A 23,565-nucleotide genomic window follows, 5' to 3' on the forward strand; every position below is an offset into this window, starting at 1 on the left:
AGGCTAGACTGGGGCACTACAGGGCAGGAGCTGTCTCTTACTCCCTGTACTGTGCCTAGCACAGCGGGGTCCTATTGATGGTTCATACTTAAGCACAGCTGTAACAAGCATGATTGCAAGCTATATTATTTAAATACCAAGAGAATAACAGAGACTCCCCCTAAAATGTATGAAGATGTTCTTAATTTATGCAAGTGTGTAGTAGGGAGAATCATGGTAACTTGCAGCTATTGCAGACTGCTGTTCTGTGGGTTTTGCTCAACTGTACAGACTTATACAATAGAAACCTCTTAATGGATGCTAAGAGATGATAAAAATGAAGAAACACTGATGATCACTGTTCTCGGGGATCAGAGAAGTATTTGCCTAGGTGACTTACAAGCATTTTAGTTGGATTCAAAAACTGTAATATATATGATTAAAGCTGAGCCAGGGCAGCCTACAACATGTAAAGGGTCTTCTAATTAAGTGGTTTATTAGAAACTACTTTTGTGTAAAGGTTTATAGCTCATCCCAGGTATTTAAATGGCATGATTGTAAATGCTGTAGGAGTTTCCAGATGTGTGCTATTTATCAGTTGTTAGTTCTGGAGAAAAAGGTTGTGGAGTCTCTGACAGTCCTCTGAAAGTGAGCGTGTTAGTAGGTGTCCGGTGATGGATTTTCTGTATTGACATTGCTAGAAGGTGCTGATAGAYTTGTTAAGGGCCAGCTACCGAATGACACAAACAAGTGGGTAAATAGGATCTATTTGTAGCTTGGGGTTCTCTGGTCTGCTGTCATGGCTCAGTTATAGGGGTTTCATAAGGTATTGTGCATCAGCTGAGCTGCTATAGTTGTCTTTGACAAATATTTGCTAAATATGTTCCCTGATGATATMAGAGGGAGCAACAGCTAAAGGAGACTTCAGATAAGAAATCCTAGAGCTATATACTTCTTGGGCTGAGTCTGAATTTCTCAGCTAGYAATTAAGAAAGCTGTATAGCAAGGGGGCTATATAGTCATAAGCTCATGCTAAAAGAGTGTTGTCATGCTGTTGCTCTTACTCCCACGCTTCCTTGTTCTGACTGTAACAACCTGTAAGCTGTTTAGGGCAGGAATGACTTACCTGTGATTACAAAAATGAATGCTGTTACAATCACATCAATACTTACTTCATAATCCATGGAATCACCTTACCTACGCTTGATCTGTAAAGCCAGGTAGCTTTTGAGGAGTGTATGGGGAGGTATATGTGAAGAGAACAGCAAGAGTACCTACTAAAAATAAGTCATTATCAAGTATGAGACTGCTTATGAAATGCCAGCAGCAGCCAGTGTTTAGATTAACTTAATTGTATGTACCTTTTCCAAAGCAGAAATTTAAATATAAGCATTCAGCTGGATGTTTTGTGTAGGTAGCAAAAGATTTTCTTCTAATGTTGCTTCCTAAGGTAATAGGACATTTTTTTTCTCTCCCAACTCCTGTGTTAACTGCAGCTTTGCAGCTTGGCAAAGTTGGTTGTTGGGTGTTTTTTTTTTTTTTTTTTTTTTTTTTTTTTTTTTTTTTTTTTTTTTTTTTTTTTCCTCTGCTTAGAAACTTACTGTGGAGTCCTGTGTTTGCCATGCCATGACAGAAATACCAGAATGTCTTAAATTTGACAGTCTCTCCCAAGAGAGTACTCCAAGTAACCTGTGTTACTGAGCGAGAATGTTAACCCAAGCCTTAGATGTGTCTCAAAGGTGTGGGCACCAGCTTATGCAGTGGTAGGAAGGAAGGCTTTAGTGAAATGCATTTTTTCTTCCAACATTGCAAGTGAACATCCCTTTTGAATTCAGCTGGTTGGTTCATAAGTCAGTGAACTGGTAACCTGTTAACCTGTTGGTCTTTGGTGGCCAATTTAAGCAGCCGGTTGTTATGATCTCTTCTGCTACAGTTGGATCCAAAAAAGGTCACCTGATGGCCAAAAGTGATAGATAYCTGAGGAAGCTGTCAGAGTCCTTTCCTTCCTTTCCCCTCTTGTGGTGGTTGTTTTTTGAGAAATTGTTCCAAGTAAAGTTGATGGTGGGGAAGACTAGCGCACCTGCATTGTGAATGCTCTGTTGTATTTGCCTTTACTGCTTCGGTTAAGATCTAAAAGCCTGTGGAAAGTAAATGCCTTACAGCTTAACATGACCCTTGAATGACTGTTTAACAAGCCTATCATGTGAATATTCCTAGACCTGAGTATCTTGTTCATTTTTTATTGCGATCTCAATACTAAGCTTTAAGGAAACTGTATGGCTCCTCCAAAAATTCTATTACCTCCTCTGAGAGACTTAAACTTCAGTGACATTTGGAATGACTGAACTGAGAAGCAGTATATCTCGATGCTGTTCCTTTAGGTGAATGTTAGGTTTTTACCAACAGACCAATAATACGACAAAGTTGTCCCTGCTTCTTGATCTTACTTTATAAGTACTTTACATCAGATATAGGGATATGAGGCAGGTCATTACCTGTCACAGTTTCTGGAAAGTCTGTTCAGTTTCTCGTTCTGTTTCCTGTGACATATGACATCAAAAAAAGCATGAGCGCAAAGGTCGTTTGACTTGCATACTACTTCACTTTCATAATAAAGTTGTTTGATTTCTCAGCTATTACTGCTCGTTTTACAGTGGTGGTGCAGTCTATTTTATGATACTGGCAACTTTACTTCTTAGTTCTCCAGTTTTCAGATGTCTCCTACATATTCTTAACACTTAGTTCTTTGAATWTGTATTAGAAATTGAAGAAAATCATAGAATCAGTAAGGTTGGAAGGAGAGGAAGCAACAGTTCTAACAGTTCTTTTAGGCTGCAGCTTTTGCCACCTTCAATGTTTTGAAATTGATTGATACCTAAAAGCATTACCATTTGGTAACATTTGGTGCGTGTGGAATGAATATTTGCTTTTTTCCCCCTTGCTTCYTGTGTTTCTGGACAGAGGCAAAGGAACCTTTGAGTTCAGGACCAAGCATTTTAAAAGCCTTTTGCTTTAGTGGTCATTGAGTGACATGGCATTGCTGCTGAAACTCATCCTGATGATTTGTCTCTSTATTGAATAGAAGTGAATTGTCACATTATGATTAGTCACAACTGTAACTTGATCATTACCAATAAAACCAATGAAAAAATGTTTCACTTTTGCATCACTTATCATCTTATTCTGTTTTTGTTTAAATTGGATGAAGATTTTGGTGGTTGTGGAAAGGAGCATATTCAGTGTTGTGCTATGATACCATTGCATTACTGCTGTGTAGAAAGAGCTGGTTTATGTAAATATTGAACCTCTCTGACCTTAAGACCCAGAGATCATTGTGYTCATCTAGTGCAGGCCTTCTTATTTCGAGTCTAATAGTGGTGGTTAAGCTTTGTATGCTTTAGAAAAGATTGCAGTCTAAAATAAAAATCCATTTTGCAGAAATCACAACTTTCAGAATTTTTCAAAAACATTTGCCTCATTGCTAGACTCCCCCACTCAAATCTGTCCCAAACTTGGGCAATTTCTATTTCTAGTCATTATGTGCAATATCTTTACCTAAAGATCAGAGCCCTCTCTGATATTCTGTTCCCTAAATGGGTAGCTTTTAGATATAATCAAGCCATCATCMAGCTCTGTTGTAGACTTAAATGGATTGAACTCTTAGTCTCACTCAAAGTAATGTATTTTCTGACTTTTTTTATAATGTCTGTGGTTTCTTTCTGAATCTCTCTAGTGTTTTGAATTATCACGTCTGAATTTTAGATACCAGAAGTGAGCATGCTATTCCAGTAGCTGTCACATGGATGCCAAGTAGTGGGGGAGGACTAATGTTCCCTTGCCTATATGTCCGCAGATTGCTTTAGCTCTTAGCAGCAGTATAATTTTGGCATTCCTGTCTGTTCCCCTGACTGTCAGGATGCATTTCAAGTCAGAATTGATGCTTCTTTGGGTGGAATTAGTTGGTTTGACGGCATGGCTTATTGTCTTGGTTCCTAGATCCCTCCGTTTGCCTTGTGCCTAGCTCCATGAGGGGGAGGCCACCTGTTTTTTCGTTTACTCCACTGTATATAGCTCTCCCAATCTTGTTTCTTACAACTTCATTGCTTCTCTTTCAGATTGTTGTTAGAAGCAATAAAGAGTGCAGGGCCAAGAATTAATGTCAGTGGAGCCTCCTGTTGTTCTTAAATCACAGTTATGTTGAAAGTAACAGGCTGGTGAATTCTAATTTGATTAATAATTGTCTTTCATTCTGTATACTTGTTCCTTCCTTAATTCAGGATGTGTTAAGTCAGAAGCCTTACAGAAGTCATAGTGCTTTTGCATCAATGTTGTTTTTTTTCTTTTTTTCCAAATGAGCCTCTAATTTCTTCAGAAGTGTCGAGCCAGACCATATAGACTCTATAAACCACATTGCTGTTTGTGTTAATTATTACAATAGCTAGCATGGTATTTAATTTGAGGTTGTCCTTAAACTTGTAGAATCATAATTACCTGAGTTATCCCATTCATCTTTGAAAAATCTGTGAGTTCTGATGCTTATTAAAAAACATCCTCACTACTTGGACTTCTTAGCTAGCTCTTCTAAAAATCCTTGGATACAGATTGTGAGATTCTTCTGATCTTAAGTAACGTCTGATGGCTGCTCCTTATTACAGTATTCAGTTACAGTCAAGAAGTCAGATGACACTTCCTGTGCCAAAACCAGCATATATATATATTGAATATTTCTGTCTTCTGTGGATTGATGATTGACACACTTAAGATTTTTGTTTGAGCTTTGACCTGAGTTATTTTTGAAATTCCAAGGATTCCTTTTGTTTGGTGTAAATTAAAAAAAAAAAAAAAGTCATTTTATTTTGTTAGACTTTTGGCTTTGATTCCCAGAGTTTCTGTTTCTATCCTTGTACACTTATTTCTGTTTTTTACTCTGAATCCAACTAGGTAACATTCATGCAGTTTGCTGATGAAGAAGGGGAGATGTCTAGTAAAACAGTCCATAAGTACAACTTTTGTACGTTCTTCCCTGTATTGGCTTGTAATTACTGGCCTTTTGTGAAATTAGCCATTTTAAAAAAAGTACTACATATGCATGTTACCATTTCAAACTTATATGCATAAGCAGTATGAACATTAAACGAACTATATGCAGAATATAATCGTGATGTCATTGCTTGCACTTGCACTGTCACTGAGACTATCAGCTGCTTTTTTTTTTTTTTTTTTAAAATCAATGAAGTGCCACAAAATTGCCTTTATTGTATGTTGGAAGGTGGTTAGAAATCTGTGATTTGGAAATGTTATTTCTGCTGCTGACAGCATATTTCATGCGTTGCTCTCATTGGAGATTATTCCAGCAGGTGATGACATCAAACCTCCTTCTCATTTTCCTTACCAAGCCCAGATGCCTAAGAAGCCAAGTGGTGTGTTTCATAATGTTGTCTGATGATCTGCATCAAATGCTGGCAGATAACTTTTTGTATGCTAYTAAGATACTTGTTTCACAAAGTATTTGGATCTTTTGACCTTTTAGATTATCGATAACTGAAAAAATGCAGTTTTGATAGACTTCGTCTCCTTTTGGTCACTCATTTTTCTATAGATAGTTGTGACAGCTGCTGGTTGTAACCTATTTCAATTGGCAGAGGCTAGAGCCAGCAGTGTAAGGTTTCAAGGGAAGTGTCTTGTTGAGCAACCAGCAAATTAAGATGAAAGTACAGAGAAGATTTGGACTTGGGAAGGGGAGAAGTGGTCAGTATTGACTTATATGATGCCACACATTAATTGGGAGGTAGCACGGAGAATTAAAATGGATCAAAGAGGACTTTTGAATTAAGTGGAGGCAAACACCTATATGACTTCAGACACTCTAGAAAGCGTGTTGTAGTCCTGTGAGATTTTTCTTATAAGACTTTAAACAACCTAATTAATATTTAGTGGAAGCTGTTTGTGTGTGCATGCCAGCAAAAGAGGAGTATAGCAATTGGAGGAGGGATACAAGAGGACTTGGGTACAGTCAAAAGAAAGAACAAATGGAGGAATTTGTAGACAGTACAAAGGCTTATGAGGTTACATTTGAAGTAGGAAGAAAGCAGCTCTAAACATCCTATTAATTCTTTGTTTCTTCTCTTCAAAACATAAATAAGAGGAGGAAGGAGGAAGAGAGTTCATATGCAGTTGAAAGAAGTAAAGAATCATAGACCTCTGAGTATGTGTGCATTAATGTGCATTCATACTGCTTAGTCAGGAACTGAACAGCTGGGAGGGATGTAGGACAGACATAATTTTGGACTTTCTCCAAGACCATTCATTAGCATGTATGAGGGGAGTTCAGATCAATTGCTGAGGAAGTCTTTCATCGTGTCTTCAGGCTAAAGTGAATTTTATTGACTGACAGCTACATTTAGGCACTAACAAAGAGCATACGTGCAGTATATTTGTAGAAGGGCATGCTCAGAGCTAGCAGTAGGAATCTGCAGCAGGTGTGATGTTTCTGTGAGGAAATACTTGTCTGGTAGTAAAACCCACTGCCTCACCTGGGTAAACGTTACCAGATTTTTTTTTTTTTTTTCTTCCCTGGAAGCATCTCTTCCCAACTGTAAGAATCTTTCATTAAGAGTAACATTGATGCAATTTAATTTTTGTTTAATCATTTGATGAGCTTTATAACAGAGCATGCAATTGAATATATCCAGCTTTTTTTTTTTTTTGAGTGCATGAAATGGAATTAATACTGAGCTTGAAAGGGTAGGTGATCATAGGCATTGGATAAAATGCAGACATGAGCCGTGCTAAAATTTTACAAACATACTGGAAAATTGAGTTAGAGCTTACACGGGTGTTCTAGTGAACTATGCTCTTGTAAATGGCATATGTTCTTTCTTCCTGGAAAGCGATCAATATTCTCCACTTTCAGACCACTAACTTTACCTCATGCGAGTGATTTGTCCCTTGTAGTAGTCACATGCTGCAAGATGGGAAGTGAGCTGGGAAGATCAGAGCATTTGGGAATTAGGATGTCTGGATTTTGTTTCAGGAGCACATCTGACTTCTGAAATAACCTCTTCTTCAGGAGCACCTGCAAATACTGCTTCACTGATATTAAATGGACGTAGGGAAATGCTTTGAGGGAGCTGGATGAAATGTACCAAGCGCAAATACAGGCGCATTATAATGTGATAGCTGTTTATTTTCCGTGCTTCTGTCGTGGATGTTAATAAGGCTGTTTGCCTAGATGACGGCTGTACAGTCACATGAGTTTGCTTTTTTGTTACAGTAAAGCTAGGTCATATTGCAGTCAGCACCAGAAGTCAGCTTCTACCAGACAAATAGGAGTGACTGTTCTGATGTGAGCTGTGCTTTGAAAGCTGTTTAATATTTTGGTTTTTGGTCCTTCCTTCCTTCCTTAGTTCTTCAGTTTAATGTTTTAGTTCTATTGTAGACGTTTTACAATCGGAGGTGTTACAAGCATTGTGAGCTTGACAATGCCCGTCTCTCCAGTGGGGCCAGCAAGTCTGGCGCTTTGAAACCAAGGCAGAGGTAAAGCAGATGGAATGAAAACTGTTCTGGCTTGTCACTAGGGCCTGCTTGAGGTGTGAYGCTTCTTGGTCTTTGCTGTTCTTCGGAGTCTTGAAGGTAGTGCAGATAGCTGGAAAAGGGTGTTTCCTTTTGACTAGTTCTCATCATGCTGAAACCAAAACCAGTATTTTTTTTTTTTCAGAGCTATTTAATTTCGTTCATTTCTACATTGTTCAGCTGGCAAGTCAACTCTTGCTGTCCAAACATTAAAAACTGAGATAGCTCTATTAAGGGATTTATGAACAGTACCTGCATGTAAATGAAGCAGTGAGTGGCAGAAAGGGGCTGAATAGCCTCTGGATTGGATACAAATATGTATTGTTTGTAATGTGTAGTGGGATGCTTTGTTGTCCAAATTCAAAACTGTAAAAGGTGCAAGGTGACTTTCTACCCCTRCAGTCCCTCAGTTTCAGCTGCTCAGTAGTGGAATACAGGCTTGTAGTTTGGCATTTTGGAGTCCTTATGGTGACTTTTGCGGATAGCTCTACAGAAGTGTTGTTCGTTCAAAGCAGGAGAAGGGAGAAACATGTAGGATACTTGTGATCTGTAACAATCTGATAGAGAATCAAAGTAATTCTTGGTTTAGCTAACTTTGAAGTGTCAGTGCCTCCATTTCTAAGCACTATAGATTTTAACAAATTTAGGAGTTGTTTTTCCAAGGATTCAAGGAAACAGTGAAAAGTTGACTGGGCTCCCATCYGGGCCTCTCTGAACTGTGGAGAAATTGGCCGCGGAGCCTGCTGTAGTGCCCTGCTGGAAGGAGCCACCTGCGGTGGCCAGAAATTCAGGGTTTGCTTTTGTGGTAGAAGAGATCCCTCAGCGGCTTCTGGCTCTCGACAGTGTTCTTTGAGCAGGTTTCTTGATAGCAAGTGCTTCAAATCTCAAGCAACATTGCCAGAAATGAGTTTTCTTCTACCTCTAAGACTTAAGTAGTTATCCTGAGGGAGTGAGGGGAGTACCTGATTTACAGTAATCTCAGTACTCTGGCCTTGTAGCCAAAAAGCACACATGTACATGTACACGTACACGTAGGGTGGTTACCTTTTAAATGACAAAGATTGTTGCAGTAAAACGGTTGCCACCTATTTATATACAGTGAGTTGGAAAGCTAATCATAGAATAGCCAGACAAATGAAGTAGAGAGTGTCATCACAATTACKCTTTCAACTTGTTCACCAAAAAAGGATTTTATGTTTTTTCCTCTTCCTTGCTTCTTTCCACTTYTACTTACCATAACGGGAAGGTAAATTTTCTACGCGGCTTTATTCTGAGTGATTTGCCTGAACTGCAGTGAAGGTGATTTGAGTTATGTATTAGAAAAATTGTTGTGAGGGCATGAGTAATGGTGTACTGGAAGGGACTCCCCGGGGTCAATGTGGAAGGAAGCTTAATAATAAACAGAGGGGACAGATGTCTCTTGAGTGCAGGTTATGTGCAGTTGGAGAATGATTGTTGTGGAACAGCGAGTTACTGCTGAGGGGTTTTTTGCAGCCCTTTTTGATTCTCTAACCAGAACCATCACAACTGAAGGACTGTAAATGCCCAGCATGTGCTTGCAAAATGTCTAAAACCTGGAATTGTCTTATTATGAACAAACTCAGACTTTGAACCAGCAGAAGCACCACTGGTGATAACAGTGGTGCTCACAGTAGGCAGTGGTGGCTTTGCCCTTCTATGGGGAGATGGTTGCACCAGTACGAGTGAACATGTGGCTGGCTCCTGGCAGTTGAAGTTGGTCCACAGTCTGTCTGCACCTACGTGCACTGTGTGGGGTCTGTCGGTGTCTTGGATCTCAAGTGCGCGCCCCTATCTGCTCTYGTTCACGTCAAGATGTGAGCAAAGTGTGCGTTGTTGTCCTCGTGCTCCCTTCTTGCCATCAGTGCCTCCCTTTACAAGGAAGCTCAGGTGGGGAAGAAAGAGCAGAAATGGGCTGCGCTCCAGCAGGCTCTGAATCAGCTGGGAGCGGGATGGTGCCCTGTGACACGAAGCCTGGGTTTCCCGGCAGGTGCCCATAGCCAGCCTTGACACAGCTTTTACTTCCAAACGTGGGCGCGTTGAAGCTTTATGTGCGGGCGGGTTTGTAGCAAGCTTTGTCAATGCTGTTGTATGCCTATAAAGGAAGGAGGACTGATCTGCAGGCTGTGCTGGCAGTTTAGTGGCTTCAATTAGAGGAGAATATGGGGAAATGGTTTGATGTTTGATTTTGATAATATAAACAACATTATATTTAATGCCACTTACGTTAATCAGATATAAAAAWTAGTACTCTTTATCTTGGCCACACATCATATTCTGAATGCTGAGCTGTTTGCCTCTGGAAAAGGGAATGTTTTTATTACAGTGATCTAAATGAAAATTTGTCTCTACTAAATATATTTCATTAAAAAATATGCTCAATGTTTTATTTGTGTTTTGAGGCTTTTTTCCTCTATTATATTGAACTATACGTGCTGATTTAAATTTTTGCTTTTCTCTTCTGTTTTAGTCTTGTTGATTGGTGGTCCTGCTTATGGATGTGTTCTGATTATCTCCTTATCTCTTGATTCCCAGGAGACAAAGATGGCAGCAAAGTGACTACAGTAGTGGCAACTCCTGGACAAGGTCCAGACCGACCACAAGAAGTTAGCTACACAGACACCAAGGTGATTGGAAATGGATCTTTTGGTGTTGTATATCAAGCCAAACTCTGTGATTCAGGAGAGCTTGTGGCCATTAAGAAAGTCCTGCAGGATAAAAGATTTAAGGTGAGACTGTACAATTTATAATACTCTTCATGAATGTTATCTCATTTTCCATTTCTTTGATGGCAAACTTTYTTCTTAATTATTTGCTTTGGAGCACAGAAATGCAAGCGAAACTTTCAAGACCAAAGATTAAACAGATGGTTTGTGATAAGTGGATTTAGTTTAACTTGAAAATCAGTGAGTCACTGCTGTTATGTTTATTTGGATTACTGCAAAACAGGAAGCTAAAAGTTCTGGTTTGATGCTGTGGTGCTGTTCCTGGTCCCAGACTAGATTCCTGAAACAATGAAATGGGGATCAAAGGAAAAGCTTTTCTTAAACTTACTTTATTCTACCATAGATTCTTCTCCAGTTGTTATTTATTAAGTTTCTGGTAGGTACAGAGCTTTTGGGCTTTTTTCTTGATTGTTGTATCTACAAAGTAGAAGGCTGCTTTTGAGTAAATCAGAAAGGCCCCAGGCCAAGTGAGAAGGTAACAAATAGTGAGCCCAGGACAGTTTGGGCTGAAAGGAGAGTTACTTCCCTTGGTGCCATGATTTATAACTGTATCTATTCTGGCAGCTTTACTGGATTAGTGAATCTTTTTTTCTAAATAACAAGCAGCCTTCCAAAAAAATTACACTTATATCTGGATGATATTTGAAACACACAAAAGTTAAGGATCACCAGTAAGCTAATCACTGCTATTATGTCTTGTGCCAGGAGAACATAAAGGGTTTCATTGCTTTCCTTTGTGGTCAAGTGGCCTGCAGATAAACTTGCGCAAGCTGTGGATGGTGACAAAGCTATTGGTTTTAGCATCTAAAATCAAAAGCATGGGATTTGAGAGTAGCATCTGGAGGCCAGAGCTTCTGCACAGAAGTGTGAGGACAATAGGTAGAGAAGGTGCCACCAGTAGTCTTGTTCGCATGGTCCTGACATGGAAACTTTAGAGCTTAGAAATAGAAAATCAAAGCATATATAAAGTTGGCAATTCAGAACTCTCATTTGTGATTTCATACCTRTTGTTAGTTGCAGAAATGTATCTGAAGGCTAGCAGATGACATTTTTACCGTTTTTTCATTTTTTTTTTTTTCAGTAATACTTCATGCACAGGTAGCTTTACTGATGATAGCTGTAATTTATATCYTGTTTTGGTACCAAGATCGTTCTTCTAAAGTGTTTTGAGGAAACTCGTGTTTACCTTTTCCTTAGGCCTTGAAATAGATGCTGCCATCACCACAGGCATCAGCATGTCAGAGACATTAAGTAAAGAATGGAAGGTATTTTTAAATCAACCGAAGACGTGCAGTGTTTTTTAATTCGTACTTGAGAAAGGCGTGTTAACTTTTTGTWTTATTCTTATCTGTTAGTTCCTGAATTGTGTATGTGTTAAAGGTAGTAATTGGCATTGGGGAAAAACGCATTACAGTGCAAGAACAGTTTAGGTTATAAGAATCTAAGAGAGAGAGGAAAGATTGAAGCTCTAAACTAGTCGTACTTAAAAAGAGTTATTTGATCTCTTCTTATTGTGTAGTTTTAGGTGGAAGACCAGTTCATTTCTCTTACCGGTGCCTTGCTGCTTTGACGTCAGCTAGTGCTTTAGAGCAAAATCTTTGATTTTACAGCCTCTGTACTCTGATGACTTTGAGGTTGTGCATGATGTGGAAATGAAAATTTGGCCCAGCGTCTTAGTTTCTGCTCATCATGTACCATCAATACTGCGAGTTTATGGTGTCTTAAAAGTTATTCCTGAATCAGTAATGGACAACTAGAATAAAATGGCTAGCTTTGATTTTTCTTTCAATAATTGATTCAGTGACACTTTGACTAAATATCATTTTAATTTGGAGCGTTTCTTTAAGCAATTAGAAGAAACATGAATAGTAGCACCCCAGCATGGCAGCATCAGTGACTAGAGATCCTGCAGAAATCAGCCACTTGCTATTTGCCAGTGAGAATAACGAGGAAAACCCTATCATAGACAGTGGGAAGTGACAGTAGTGTGGGGGTTGTGTTTTCTGTTGGTGGTGTTTTATTTTTTTAATCAATGTTGTCAACTTCTGAGGGAATAGAGGGAAATAATGCTTCAGAAACACGTCTGCACTAGTCCCAGTAGTGGAGATGCATCAGGAAGAGAGTAATGTGTGGAAGTTGCTTTCTGGAGTGTGGACCATCAGTGAAATTTTCAGCTGTGTGCTTCAAGCTGGTGCCTGCTTACCTTTTATATCCTGACAGGTTATCTTGGTACATGCTCGATAATTCCTTTGTGTTCTAATGCTTTAAAAAAAAGAAAAAAAGAAAGAAAAAAGTTTTGAGAAGCTAACTGGAAGTCCCTGAAACTTAAGGGATGTGATTCAGAAGCTCTAGGAAGTCCCAAGAGGATGTAATCTCTTTGCACTCCTTCTGCATGTGTGTATTGTGAAAACAGGAAAATGCACCCCAGTTGCCAATTTTTAGATCTTTAAAAGATCATTTTAAAAATCATATGTATRTAGTTCAGTATAACCTGCTAGAGCAGCAGTAGTATTACATTAGGCATAGGGACAAATCTCTTGGGAGAATGGCTTAAATAGAGTTTTAGGCTTAATTTTGGTTTGCAGTTCTGCTGACCTCATTGACCTATATGTTGGAACTGGTCTCCATATTAAGCATGAGAACTTGAGTAATGTCATTCTGGACAATCTGTATGTTACCTATTTGAGTGGTTCACATACCATTGCTCATTGTGAGACCATTGAAACTGTCCATAATCGGTATGGGGAATCAGATTTTCTTCTGTCTTTTCAGTAGAAGTTTAAGAATGAGTGATAGATGCTAATGTTCGTATGGCATACAACAGGGGTTTAAAACCTTTAGGGGTCAAAACTACTCAAATAGCAAAATTTCATAGGTGCTATCATCCATGCTTCTGTGCAGGCCCTTAACTGACATGGTCTAATTGTGATGAAGCTTTTTTGGGAGAAGGGGGCTGTGGGGTGATACAGGTAGCCTAAATTTTCCATGCATTACTTTTCTTGGCATGTTCCTCAGAATATTCTTCAGATTTAAAAAAAAAAAAAAAAAAAAACAGTCTTGTTGCTCTCTAATCTACAAAAAGTAAGTAAGCAGGTGTACTAGCACAAATAGGAACATTCTTATTCTAATTTTTGTATTATTTCTGTGATTCTTTGCCCATTCTGGGTTCTCTTTTCTCTGCTGAGTGTGCGTACTTTTGTGAGCCTTTTGAAATGCTTCTGAAAGAAAAACAGCTTTACTTCAATTCTTGTTTCAAATGTATCAAGTGGCTGAGTATGAAAAGATCATTTTTCAAAGTACTCTGTATCCACTGTTTGTGTTAACTTAATTACAGCAACTTTGATCATAGCAGCACACATGAAAAATGTAAAACCATAAAGAAGAAAAATTCTTCTTTAAGAAAAGACTGGGTGTTTAGGGTTGTAAGCTCTGTTAGCTCTTCAAGAGATTTCAGATTTTGGTGTTTTAAACGAATATAAAAGTTGATCCGCTTTTTTTAAATATATTCTGTATCTCTGCCTGCGGTTGAAGGGGTGTGTGTGCATGTGCACATGCAAAATGGAAACTTGCTAACCAATGCAATTTGTGTCTTTTGGTGTCAGAATCTCAGTGGTTAACAGACAGAGTTATAGTCTGACTTAAAAGCAGGTTTAATTGGTTTCACTCATGGCAGACCTTTATCTTATTTCTTGTTTGTCTGTTGTTCTGGACTGCTCAAGATACGGCAAATAGCAGCATTATATTGGAAAATATTTCTGAGGGCTTTCAGTCTGTACTGAAGTCACCTTTAGATAATTGATCTGTTTTGACAAGGGATGTACCTTGTAATCTGATAGAAATAGSAGAATTAAAACAAGTCTGTTCTGCAGCCTTTGAACGTGGACTGTAGATAGTCCTGCCTACAGATGGTACACAAGAGTTTGACACCTGGCCTCCTGACCCTTGTTGGGAACCCAGCTGGAAAGCCATAAGGGAAAAGGGATTTTTGTCTCTTCAGTGCAGGTTGGATCTCCTCCTCCCACTTGAGACAGGCTGCAAGAAGCATCTTGCCTCTCTAGTATTTTGGGAAACACCTTCTAGACCCCTATTCCTACACTTTGTAGCTTTACTTTGAGACCATTAAATGTATAACTGAAGAGAAGCCATCCTTATTACTGAATCTTGAAATACCGCTTAAAAGACTTACTTTGCCTATATGTACCTGAGCTGTAGACCCTTTCACAAATATGCAGTGCCCAACTGAAATGCTTTACCTCTTTCTAGAGGAGGAGTTGGACATTAGCATAAAGATTTAGAATGAAACACCATTGTCACCTTAAGCCAGTGCTTTAGGTCTTAGATTAAAATGCAATGTGAAGGTTTTACCTACTCCGCTGTATTCTAGGTCATCTTTTATAGTGACCTCATCACCTGCAGAGGTTTCCACTGAATTAAGGACTGCACTTCCGTGTTAATGTAGTATTTGTGCGTGAGCTATCTGAGATCTCTCATGTATCCATCTGAGAATTGTTGAATATTCAGCCATTAATCTGAAGGCCTTCTCTCAAGGTTAACCATATCTAATTTCCAAGGACTTTACAATTGAATTGGAAGCACCCATGGCATAAAAAAAATCACAAAGAAAAGACATAGTGATTATAAATACTAACATTAAAGAGCCTTTCGTTTCAAACTTTGAAGACTTGTACATCCTAGCTGCTTTTGAGGTCTGAGGAATAACAAATCACTGTTTGTAAGACCACTATGGAAGTGGCACTCTTAAAAGGATGCATTAATGTTACTGTTAAACAGCAAGAAAGAGCATCCTGAGTTACAGTTCTGACTACTTTAATTAGATGGCTTGTGCTTGTATCACAAGTGGGGAAGGACAACTGAAAATATTTTCCATAAAATAAACTAATATTACGGACTTTATAAAACTGGCAGAAAGAACTAGCTTGTCTGAAAGCCTTTTCAAAATAATCCCTCTAACCCTTCCTATTCCCAACCGAAGGATTGCAGCCCCTCTTATAGACTGGGCCTATCAGATCTGACTTGCAGAATTTTAGCTATCTCAGCATGTGTTTGCGATATTCTTTTCATATTTTCAAGAGCTGGAAGGCTGTTTTCAGTTCCAGATGGTTTCTCAAAAGCCTAGGCTTTAACTCTTTTATGTAGGCCAAAAATGTAGCTTCAGTTGAGCTTGGCTTAGCCAGGTTTCTGGAGATGTTTTCCAAGATAATAGTCTTTCTTGTAGCAGTGCTTGATCTGTGCATTTCTTGAAGGTTAGCTGATCTGAGCCAATTCTGTCATTTGACTGTAACTGTGATTTCAAATGCGTGTCTACTACAACTTACCAACGAGATCAGAGACATATCTACAGCCTCATTCAAAACCTTGTGATCCACTCTGTTTTCTACTTCTTGCAAACATTTAAGTATTGCTGGCAAAACTGAAAATCTGTTCATACCTTTGCTTTTGGTGGGTTGTGGTGTGGTCAGTGTACTGCTTGTTGTATCATCTGAAACCTCCTTGGCCCTTACAGGTGTTAGCCCAGAAGAGATTTAAGAGGTCTGTAAAACATCTTATTCGGTTTATGCTGTGTTCAAGTTCATATAATAAAATTATTTGCAATTGCATTGTGACTGATGCTGCAGATGTTTTCCAATCTGCCAAGGGAAATGGATGCATAATAGCTTTTAATGCGAAAACAGGTGTTCAGTTTGGCAGCTAGAAATGACGTGGAGTTTGCATTAATGGCATTGATTTCAGTTTTCTGAAATCGGGGGAGTTTGGTTGGAAACCATTGCACTGCAGATGCGGCATTATCCATCTGCAGTTGGCCTGGGGGAGGCGGTGGAAGTGCTCTTCGCTGGCACGTTCGTCTGCGTGCGCAGGCTGAGGTGAGTTTCCACGTGTTTCCCTGTGAAGGGCTGCATGTTAATAGGGAAATACCTGCYGTAAGAATGTGTTGTCTGAAAAGAAAGGAGTTGAAAGAATCCTTGAGGTTTTTTYCTCTCTGCAGTATGGATGCTTGAATGCTGTGTAGGTACATGCTGTCATTCAAGCACCAGTTATTCTCGATTTTGAGCTTTTCTGTTCTCACAAGTTTTTGTGTGGCACTGCTCCTTAGACTATGATTAAAGAGATAATTTTAAAGCAAGATAGCCATTTGTGGTCAACTTTCTCTTCCCTCCTCTGCTTTTGGTGCATAACTTGAGACTGAAAGTAAACCTGTCTGTCCTATGTGTGTCTGGCAACTGAAAAAAAGAACCTTAAAAATTGGCTTTTTATAAAAAGCCTTTTGCCCCACCAGTCTGGATAGTTTATGTCACTGCTGTAGTAATGATTGGTTTTGTTTCCTGTTGTATCTCACATATTCCAAAGAAAATGGATTCATATGATTGTTGTTCATGAAATATATTAATACAGCTGTTCCTAAAATTAAGCTTGAAACTTCTCTGGGACACAGAGGTTAAACAAGAATAACATGGTAGGGATGCTATTCTCAAATCATGGCATTCAGAATTAAGGTTACAGTTTAAAAGGATTCCAAATATGTAAAGGAATGGAAAATGTATAGTTTAAAGTACATAAATAGCTGCAACTCTGCCCCATGCTGACAGCATACTCTAGCTGTGTGAGCATAGTGGAGGTCGTCTCAGAATTTCTGATCCTTGGTTACAAGAAGTTTAGTTTTAAAAAGACACTTTCCTTCACCCTTTCTGAGTATCCTATTTAAGTGCCTAAGAATGTAGAAGGAAGACGAGAGTTCTGCAAGAAATAGGGCAAACTTCCTCTTTATTAATCACATTTGTAAATCCCAAAGTTTTGCTTTCTAGTTGTGTGTTCAGCATACAAGCAGTGATATTCATGGCACTCGTTCTTAATCTTGTGTTACCAATATGARAGATGACTTTAAAATTCTCAGGGKTTTTTTTGTTTTGTTTTGGAGTGCTGTACTGATGCCCAAAAGCTGTTGYGAGAAGCGTGAGTTTTGTTTCCTAATTTTATGGAAAGATCTGTGATAGCCTTTCAGGAACGTTATTGCAAATAYTATGCATCTTTGCTTGCCTGAGAATATATCCTCACATTGGTTCATTACAGGCTAGTGGAGGGGAATTTGCTTCCCTCTCTCTGATTTAAGAATGAAGTGTTTAATGGCTACAACAGTACCTTCTTAGCATGGAAATGAAGTAGGTTTTTGGATGTGTGCAGCCTGGCAGCAGTGGAGAACTCAGGGCTGTTTCTTGTGTCCTGAGTGCTGTCTGAGTGTCGTTATTTAGAAAAAAAGAGAGGGGAGGAAAAAAAAAGCTTCATGTCACTGTAAAATTTCTGAAGTAATTCTGAAGCCAAATTCAAAGTGGGACTCCCCCCTCACCCCATCCTGTAGTTCCCGCTAACACAAAGCGGCAGAGGGCTGTGTGCGATGCTCATCGGAGCTGGGTAACATGCTGCTGTGTAGAACTGGGGTATCAAAGTGGCTGCTGGGTGGRCATGACATCCCAATAGGCAGCTTTTACCTGTCTCCCAGCTGAGGACAAAACTGTTTTGTAGAATATAAATAGAAAAACAGCTGATCCTTGTCCAGATAAGAAATGATGCTTTTGAGACTTCTCAGCTGTTTGGCACATCCAGTCGCTTCAAGGCTTTTTGTTACCACTGTGTGTTCTCTTTTAGATGTCCTGCAGCATGGGATTATCAGRCTACAGAAGATGTAGCATGAACATTTTTTACATCTAATGATGTTATTTACCTGTGACTCTCACTTGCTTTCTTTYGTTTTAACTTGGTTAAGTTACGTTTGGTTCAACTCACCTTTCTTGGAGTGTGGAACGTGGTGTTTAACAATTTGCCTTCAATTTTTGTCTATGAACACAGATTTTTATCTTCAAAATGCTCAGCTGCTGAATTAGGCTGTAGCAAATTTTTTGTCCCTTTTGAGATCAGTATTTGTTATTTATTCAAATATTTTACTATGAGAGCTATGCATTTTAAGGAAAAAAGGGAGTAACTGATGAAATGTGAAGCACAAGGAGGACAGAAGAATTTCTACCAGCTGCTGAATGGAAAATCCTTCAAGAGAGGGGAAAGGTCTCCTCCTTCATACATCACTTCCTTGTATAACTTCACTTTAAGTTCAGCTCTCAGCTGTTGGCGCCTCTCTCTCTGCTGTCTCTGTGTGTGTCTCTCGTGAGTCTCTGTCCCTCTCTCTCCCCCATCTCTCTGTCCCTTCCGTGTCTCTCTCTCTCTCTCTCTCTCTCTCTCTCTCTCCCCCCCATCTCTCGGTCCCTTCTCTCTCTCTCTCTCTCTCTCTCTCTGTCCCTTCCGTCTGTCTGTCTGTCTCTCTCTCGGTCCCTTCCGTCTCTCTCTCTCTCTCTCTCTCTTCCGCCCCCTCCCCTCTCCCCCTGTATGTGCTATCCTTTATTCCTGGGTCATTCCTTAAAGACAGATGACATGTTCAGCAAAGAAAATGAGAAGGGTTTAGGGAAATGTGAAAATTGACGCAATTTTTGATTATCACTTTGTCTGGAGTGCCCCTGACATTTTAAACCCAACTGGCATGTTGGTGGTTTTCTTTGGCATGAAAGGTAATCTGCACTACCCGGTTCTGCTCTGGAAAGTAGTGGCAAGAGATGAGGAAATACTGGAAGAAAGCTATTTTAAGGTTTTTTTTTTTTTTTTTTTTTTTTTTTTTTTTTTTCTTTTTTTTTTTTTTTTTTTTTTCCAAGCATCTACCATGCAGAGACAGAGGCCCTTCAGTGTCTGCAGGGCGTATTCCAGAATTAGCAACACTTCTATCTTCCCTGTGCCTTGGCTGCTTCCTCTCCTTGCAGCAGCTGGGAAAGCGAGACCCGAGTAACAAACAACTGTTTTGTAGACTGCCCAAGAAAACAAATTACTTTTCTGTCATCTTACATTGCACTTCTTTGAGAGATGCTGCTTGTGGTTTTTGTGTTCTGGAAGTCATTCCCTTCCATTATCTGACTGCATTATGAGATGAGGTGGTTTTGTTGGATGACCTTGACTCCTGCATGATCTACTACTGGAAACAAAACTGGATCTCAATTTTAAATGGCTTTGTAAGAGTTGTCTCCTTTAATGACTCAAAAAAAAAAATTGAGGAAAGTACAGAGAAACTTCCTTCTGCTGGTGAAAATTCTAGTTTTGGTGCTTGATGCTTTGGTATTGTGTTGATACTTGCCTAAGAATGTAAGGGGCAGTGTCAGTAATATGTTTTTTACTGTTTTTTTTCTTTTCTTTCTTATTCTTTTTTTTGTGAGGAGTAAGGAAAGGACCCACTTAAAGTCCAGTTTTGCTGCTTTAGAACTGAGATATAAGGTGTGTTGTTTGTYATGTTTTTAAATGCATGTTATGTATGGACTTTTGACTCAATAGAACACAAYTGTCTGCCTTCAGAGTGGGTTTTTGTTTATATAGTGCCTGATCTAGTGATCTGGGATGTGTAATCGAGGCTCTTACGTGTGTCATGATGCAAATAACTGAACAATATATATCCATATTTGACAGTTTTTCTAAAATTTGAAGTCCAGTCTAATTGTTACAGACCCACCAAGGCGCTCATTTCACCTCTTCGTTAGTGCTGCTCCTATGAAAGCCTAGCCATGATGATTAGATTACTTAGCCCTGAACTAACCAGGCAAAATGCAAACATTCAGTCTGAGTCACTGAAGCATAATAATACATATGTAAAAGAACAGCTGGATCTAATTTTGATTTTTATTCAAGAGGYGCTCTGATGCCATGGAAAACTAGAGTCTACTTCCTTTCTTTTTTCCCCTTAGAGTTTATCAAATAAGAGTGAAGACAGAATTATCTAACTTGATACCTTTTAGAGATCCATCTGCTTCTGTGTTATTTGAAGATTTGTCTTAGTGCTGTTTATCTGACTGAGTTTGCAGGCTCTTGTGTGKTCATCTTGGTTTAATGTCACCAGACAAAATGAGTGAGTCATGAATGTTGTACCAAGTTTTGGGGGCTTGGAAACAGAGATCCCATTTATACCAGCTGACTGTAACAGTGCAAAGATGTTGGTTAATTGTGAATGAAATCATCTGTTGTGGACTGGTCCCTGAAATRGGGTCGTGTAACTTTCCAGGCTGTTTTGGTGCTGCAGGAGTGTTTCCTGAGCTTATAAGCTTTGCTGGTTACCAGTTCTGTTGCTCTCAGGGTAAGTGCACAGASGAAAACKTTTTTYTCCTTTACTTTTTGAATGTAAAATTTCAGATTGGACATTCTTGCTGCTTGTTTGAACCCAGCAAGGTATCTTGGTGGAAAAGTTTGGTTTTACTGGTTAATAAATAAATAAAAAGTATTGATGACTCCTTTTAGAAAGGGAATAAAAGTGTTCAAGTGTGGAAGTTGGCACTCTGGAGTTTGCTATTCCTAAACATAGTGCATGGGCTAGAGGCAATGTCTTACGTGGATGCGCTTGCATCTGCTTTCTGACCATGGCCAACGTCTGAAATGTTGGGCACATCTCAAATTAAGTCTGACAGTGAGCAACAGGAAGGGAGTCAGGGAATCTGAGGTGACMACAAATTTCTCAAGAATTCTCCCAAATAAGGGTGAATAGTTAATCTTTTCCTTTCTGCTTCTGTGCTTTATAAGTACAAGCTTTAAGTAGTAGGCAATTTTGAGTTATAAAATTGGAAGATAAAATTTCAGTGATAATAACACTGGAAGTTCCACAGACAGGAAGGGAGGAAGGGGGGAAAAAAAGTGTTCTTTCTAGATTGGACTCTTCTGCAAGYGCAGCATCATAGTAAGCTTGGCTAGAATTATATGTAAGAGAGACCTGGAGCTTCACTGATTACACTAGATAATTAGCACCATTCAKTTGTCAGGAGATGTCTGCAAAAAACAGAAGCATATGAAAATGTGAAATAGAAATTCTTTTTCCAGTGTGCTGGAAACCAAATGCTGGAGTCAGCATTTGAAGAGCCAGAGCAAATAGTCAAGAACTAGATATAATGCATACTTCCCCCCCCCCCATACACTCACTCACACACACACACACACACACACACACACACACACACAAAGTCAACATAACTTGGGAAAGGGCAGAAAGTACGTAGTTAGCAGATAATGCAGTTGATTTCCTGATAGGCAATGACTCTGCTTCTGTAACTGCGCGTAACAGGTATAAAGGTTATCCGCATTCATAGTGCTTGTATAGGGCTGACAGACTAAGTGGGACCAGTAAGTGGTATGAGACATAGGAAAACTAAGGCAAGTTGAGGACTGCCTGGAGGGTTGGAGGCATGACAGAGTCAGTGCACTCATTGAGCAATTTCAGTGGCAACATGCAGGCCATCGATTAACTGGAAAGATAAACAGTGCAAGGACTCCTGTTTTGAGCTCACCTGATGAGTATCTCTTGAAAAGGGTCCACCTTGCTGGTGGGAACATCCTGTACCTAGCTGTGTGTGCAGGCGGTAGGAAAAAAATCTCTTCCTGGTGGAGCCCTGAGCTGTGGCATCCTGTCCTACTGGCTTGTCTATGTGGATCTACTTACGGATAACAAACCTCTCGGTGACTTCTTGAGTAGGTGTGTGCTTTCAAAGGGAAGTGTATTAAATTAAGGTCCTCCTGAATTCAGTTGTCCACTGACACTCCATTGGAAGTTTAATTCTGATTCGTCTTAAAATTTTATTTGAATTATTTTTTTCTGAATGTAAATATAGCTTAAAGATATGATTCTGTCATAATCTAAGCTTGTGTGCTGTAAACAACTAAGCCGTGTGGGGAGCAATACCWTCTTTCCTACTTAAGCAGGCAGCATCATGTCCTCGGCAGGAAGTCATTTTTCAGTATTTTGTGTTGACTGAATTTTGAATGCAGAAGGGTCTTAAGACTTTCATGTGCAGAACCCAGTTCTAACAAACAACACTACAATGTTGCAAGTCTGGTTCTTATGACTAATCCTAATCTGGAAAGACCACCTCTGGTTAGATAAAGAAATGAAGCTGCTAACATTCAATCTGTGATCTCTTCATCTCTGATATCGGACTCCTTTTTAGCATGCTCATTCTCAAGGAYTAGTCATTTAGCACTGTGGCTCTTACAGCATAAGCTACCGTAAAATAGAGCTTCAGTTGCCTAGAACTGTATTAAATTATTGCTGACTGGGAAAACAGGTTTCGTATCCTGCTTCCYCATTTCTAAAATACACAATTAGAAGTTATCCCTGAAATAAAATAAAACCTTAAAGGGACTTTGAGACTAGTTARGTTTACACTGGCATATAGTTGTGGGGGGGGGCATTCTTGTATTTAACTTGTGTCAGTATAAAGTAGTTTTCTTGTGTACTAGAACTAATGAAAGAAAATATTTTTGCCTCTCAGTAACAACCAGAATCCATTTTGACCCTTACGTGCTTGTCCCAATGTGTTTGCCCTCACGTGCAACAGCTCTGCTTGCTTCTGACCGTAGAATAAAGCTGTGACCGTCCTGAGCACAACWGGAGGGTAACGAGAGGTGGGCTGTAGCTGCAGGACTGAAGGGCAATCATGGAAAATCCCCTGTTTTGACCTCAGTTAGGTTGCTTTGCGTTCAAAGAAAATAGTCCTAGAGGTCATCCAGAGGAAGGAAGGGAGAGACATGAAAGAACCATGTCCATTTATTGACAGAATTTTTGAAGAAGGGCAGTACTTCCCTGAGGTCAGATATTGTTTTCATTAGGTCCTGTAATATCTGTGGTGATCCTGCTTGTGTTGCAGAGGAGAAGCTTGGGCTTAAGCAGATGCAAAGGCTGTGTAGGTAGCATGGTTCTCTCAACAGGCTCTGTTGCTTGACCTAGATAGTCATTTCATGCTGCTTTTGAAGACAGTTGACTTTTAGGAAAATGTTCAAAGTTGGGTGCATCCTCTTCAGTGTTGTACCTCTTAGGAAGCTCATACCATGTTTTCTGTATCCAGTAAATACTTGCCATAGATTTAAAAAAAAAATATGGGAGGTGTCAGTCAAAATTGAATTCATTATCTTCATTGTGGTGTCTCATCAATTTATTAAATAATGCATAAGCCATTGTTTCGGAGGTGCGACAGAACAAGGTAGCCCCTAAATTCTAGGCCAATAATGGCTGTTACATTTGAAAAAAAATGAGAGGTAGATTTTATTAGTTTCAAGAGGCCATAAACTAAATGTTATTAATCTAAATATTAATGCCTTGCTTGTTCTTATACATTATTTCTCAAAAACCAAGAAATTGGTGGGTAGAGGAGGAGGTTGCTCTGCAGTTTTTCTTCTCGCTCCTACCCTGATA

General features: G+C 39.3%; 1 protein-coding gene across 3 annotated transcripts in view; it reads left to right on the forward strand.

Moving 5' to 3' along the window:
- Positions 1-23,565, forward strand: part of GSK3B (glycogen synthase kinase 3 beta) — a 154,485-nt gene that overhangs the window by 47,583 nt on the left and 83,337 nt on the right. For all 3 annotated transcript variants that reach the window (XM_085324661.1, XM_085324659.1, XM_085324660.1), the window contains exon 2: positions 10,105-10,298. In XM_085324661.1, the coding sequence (XP_085180787.1) occupies positions 10,105-10,298 (194 nt within the window). The remainder of the gene's footprint in view (positions 1-10,104; positions 10,299-23,565) is intronic.

The sequence above is a fragment of the Rhea americana genome, unplaced genomic scaffold (assembly GCF_003343005.1).
Source record: "Rhea americana isolate MKP2758 unplaced genomic scaffold, rheAme1 scaffold_92, whole genome shotgun sequence".
In the NCBI taxonomy this organism is placed as follows: Eukaryota; Metazoa; Chordata; class Aves; order Rheiformes; family Rheidae; genus Rhea; species Rhea americana.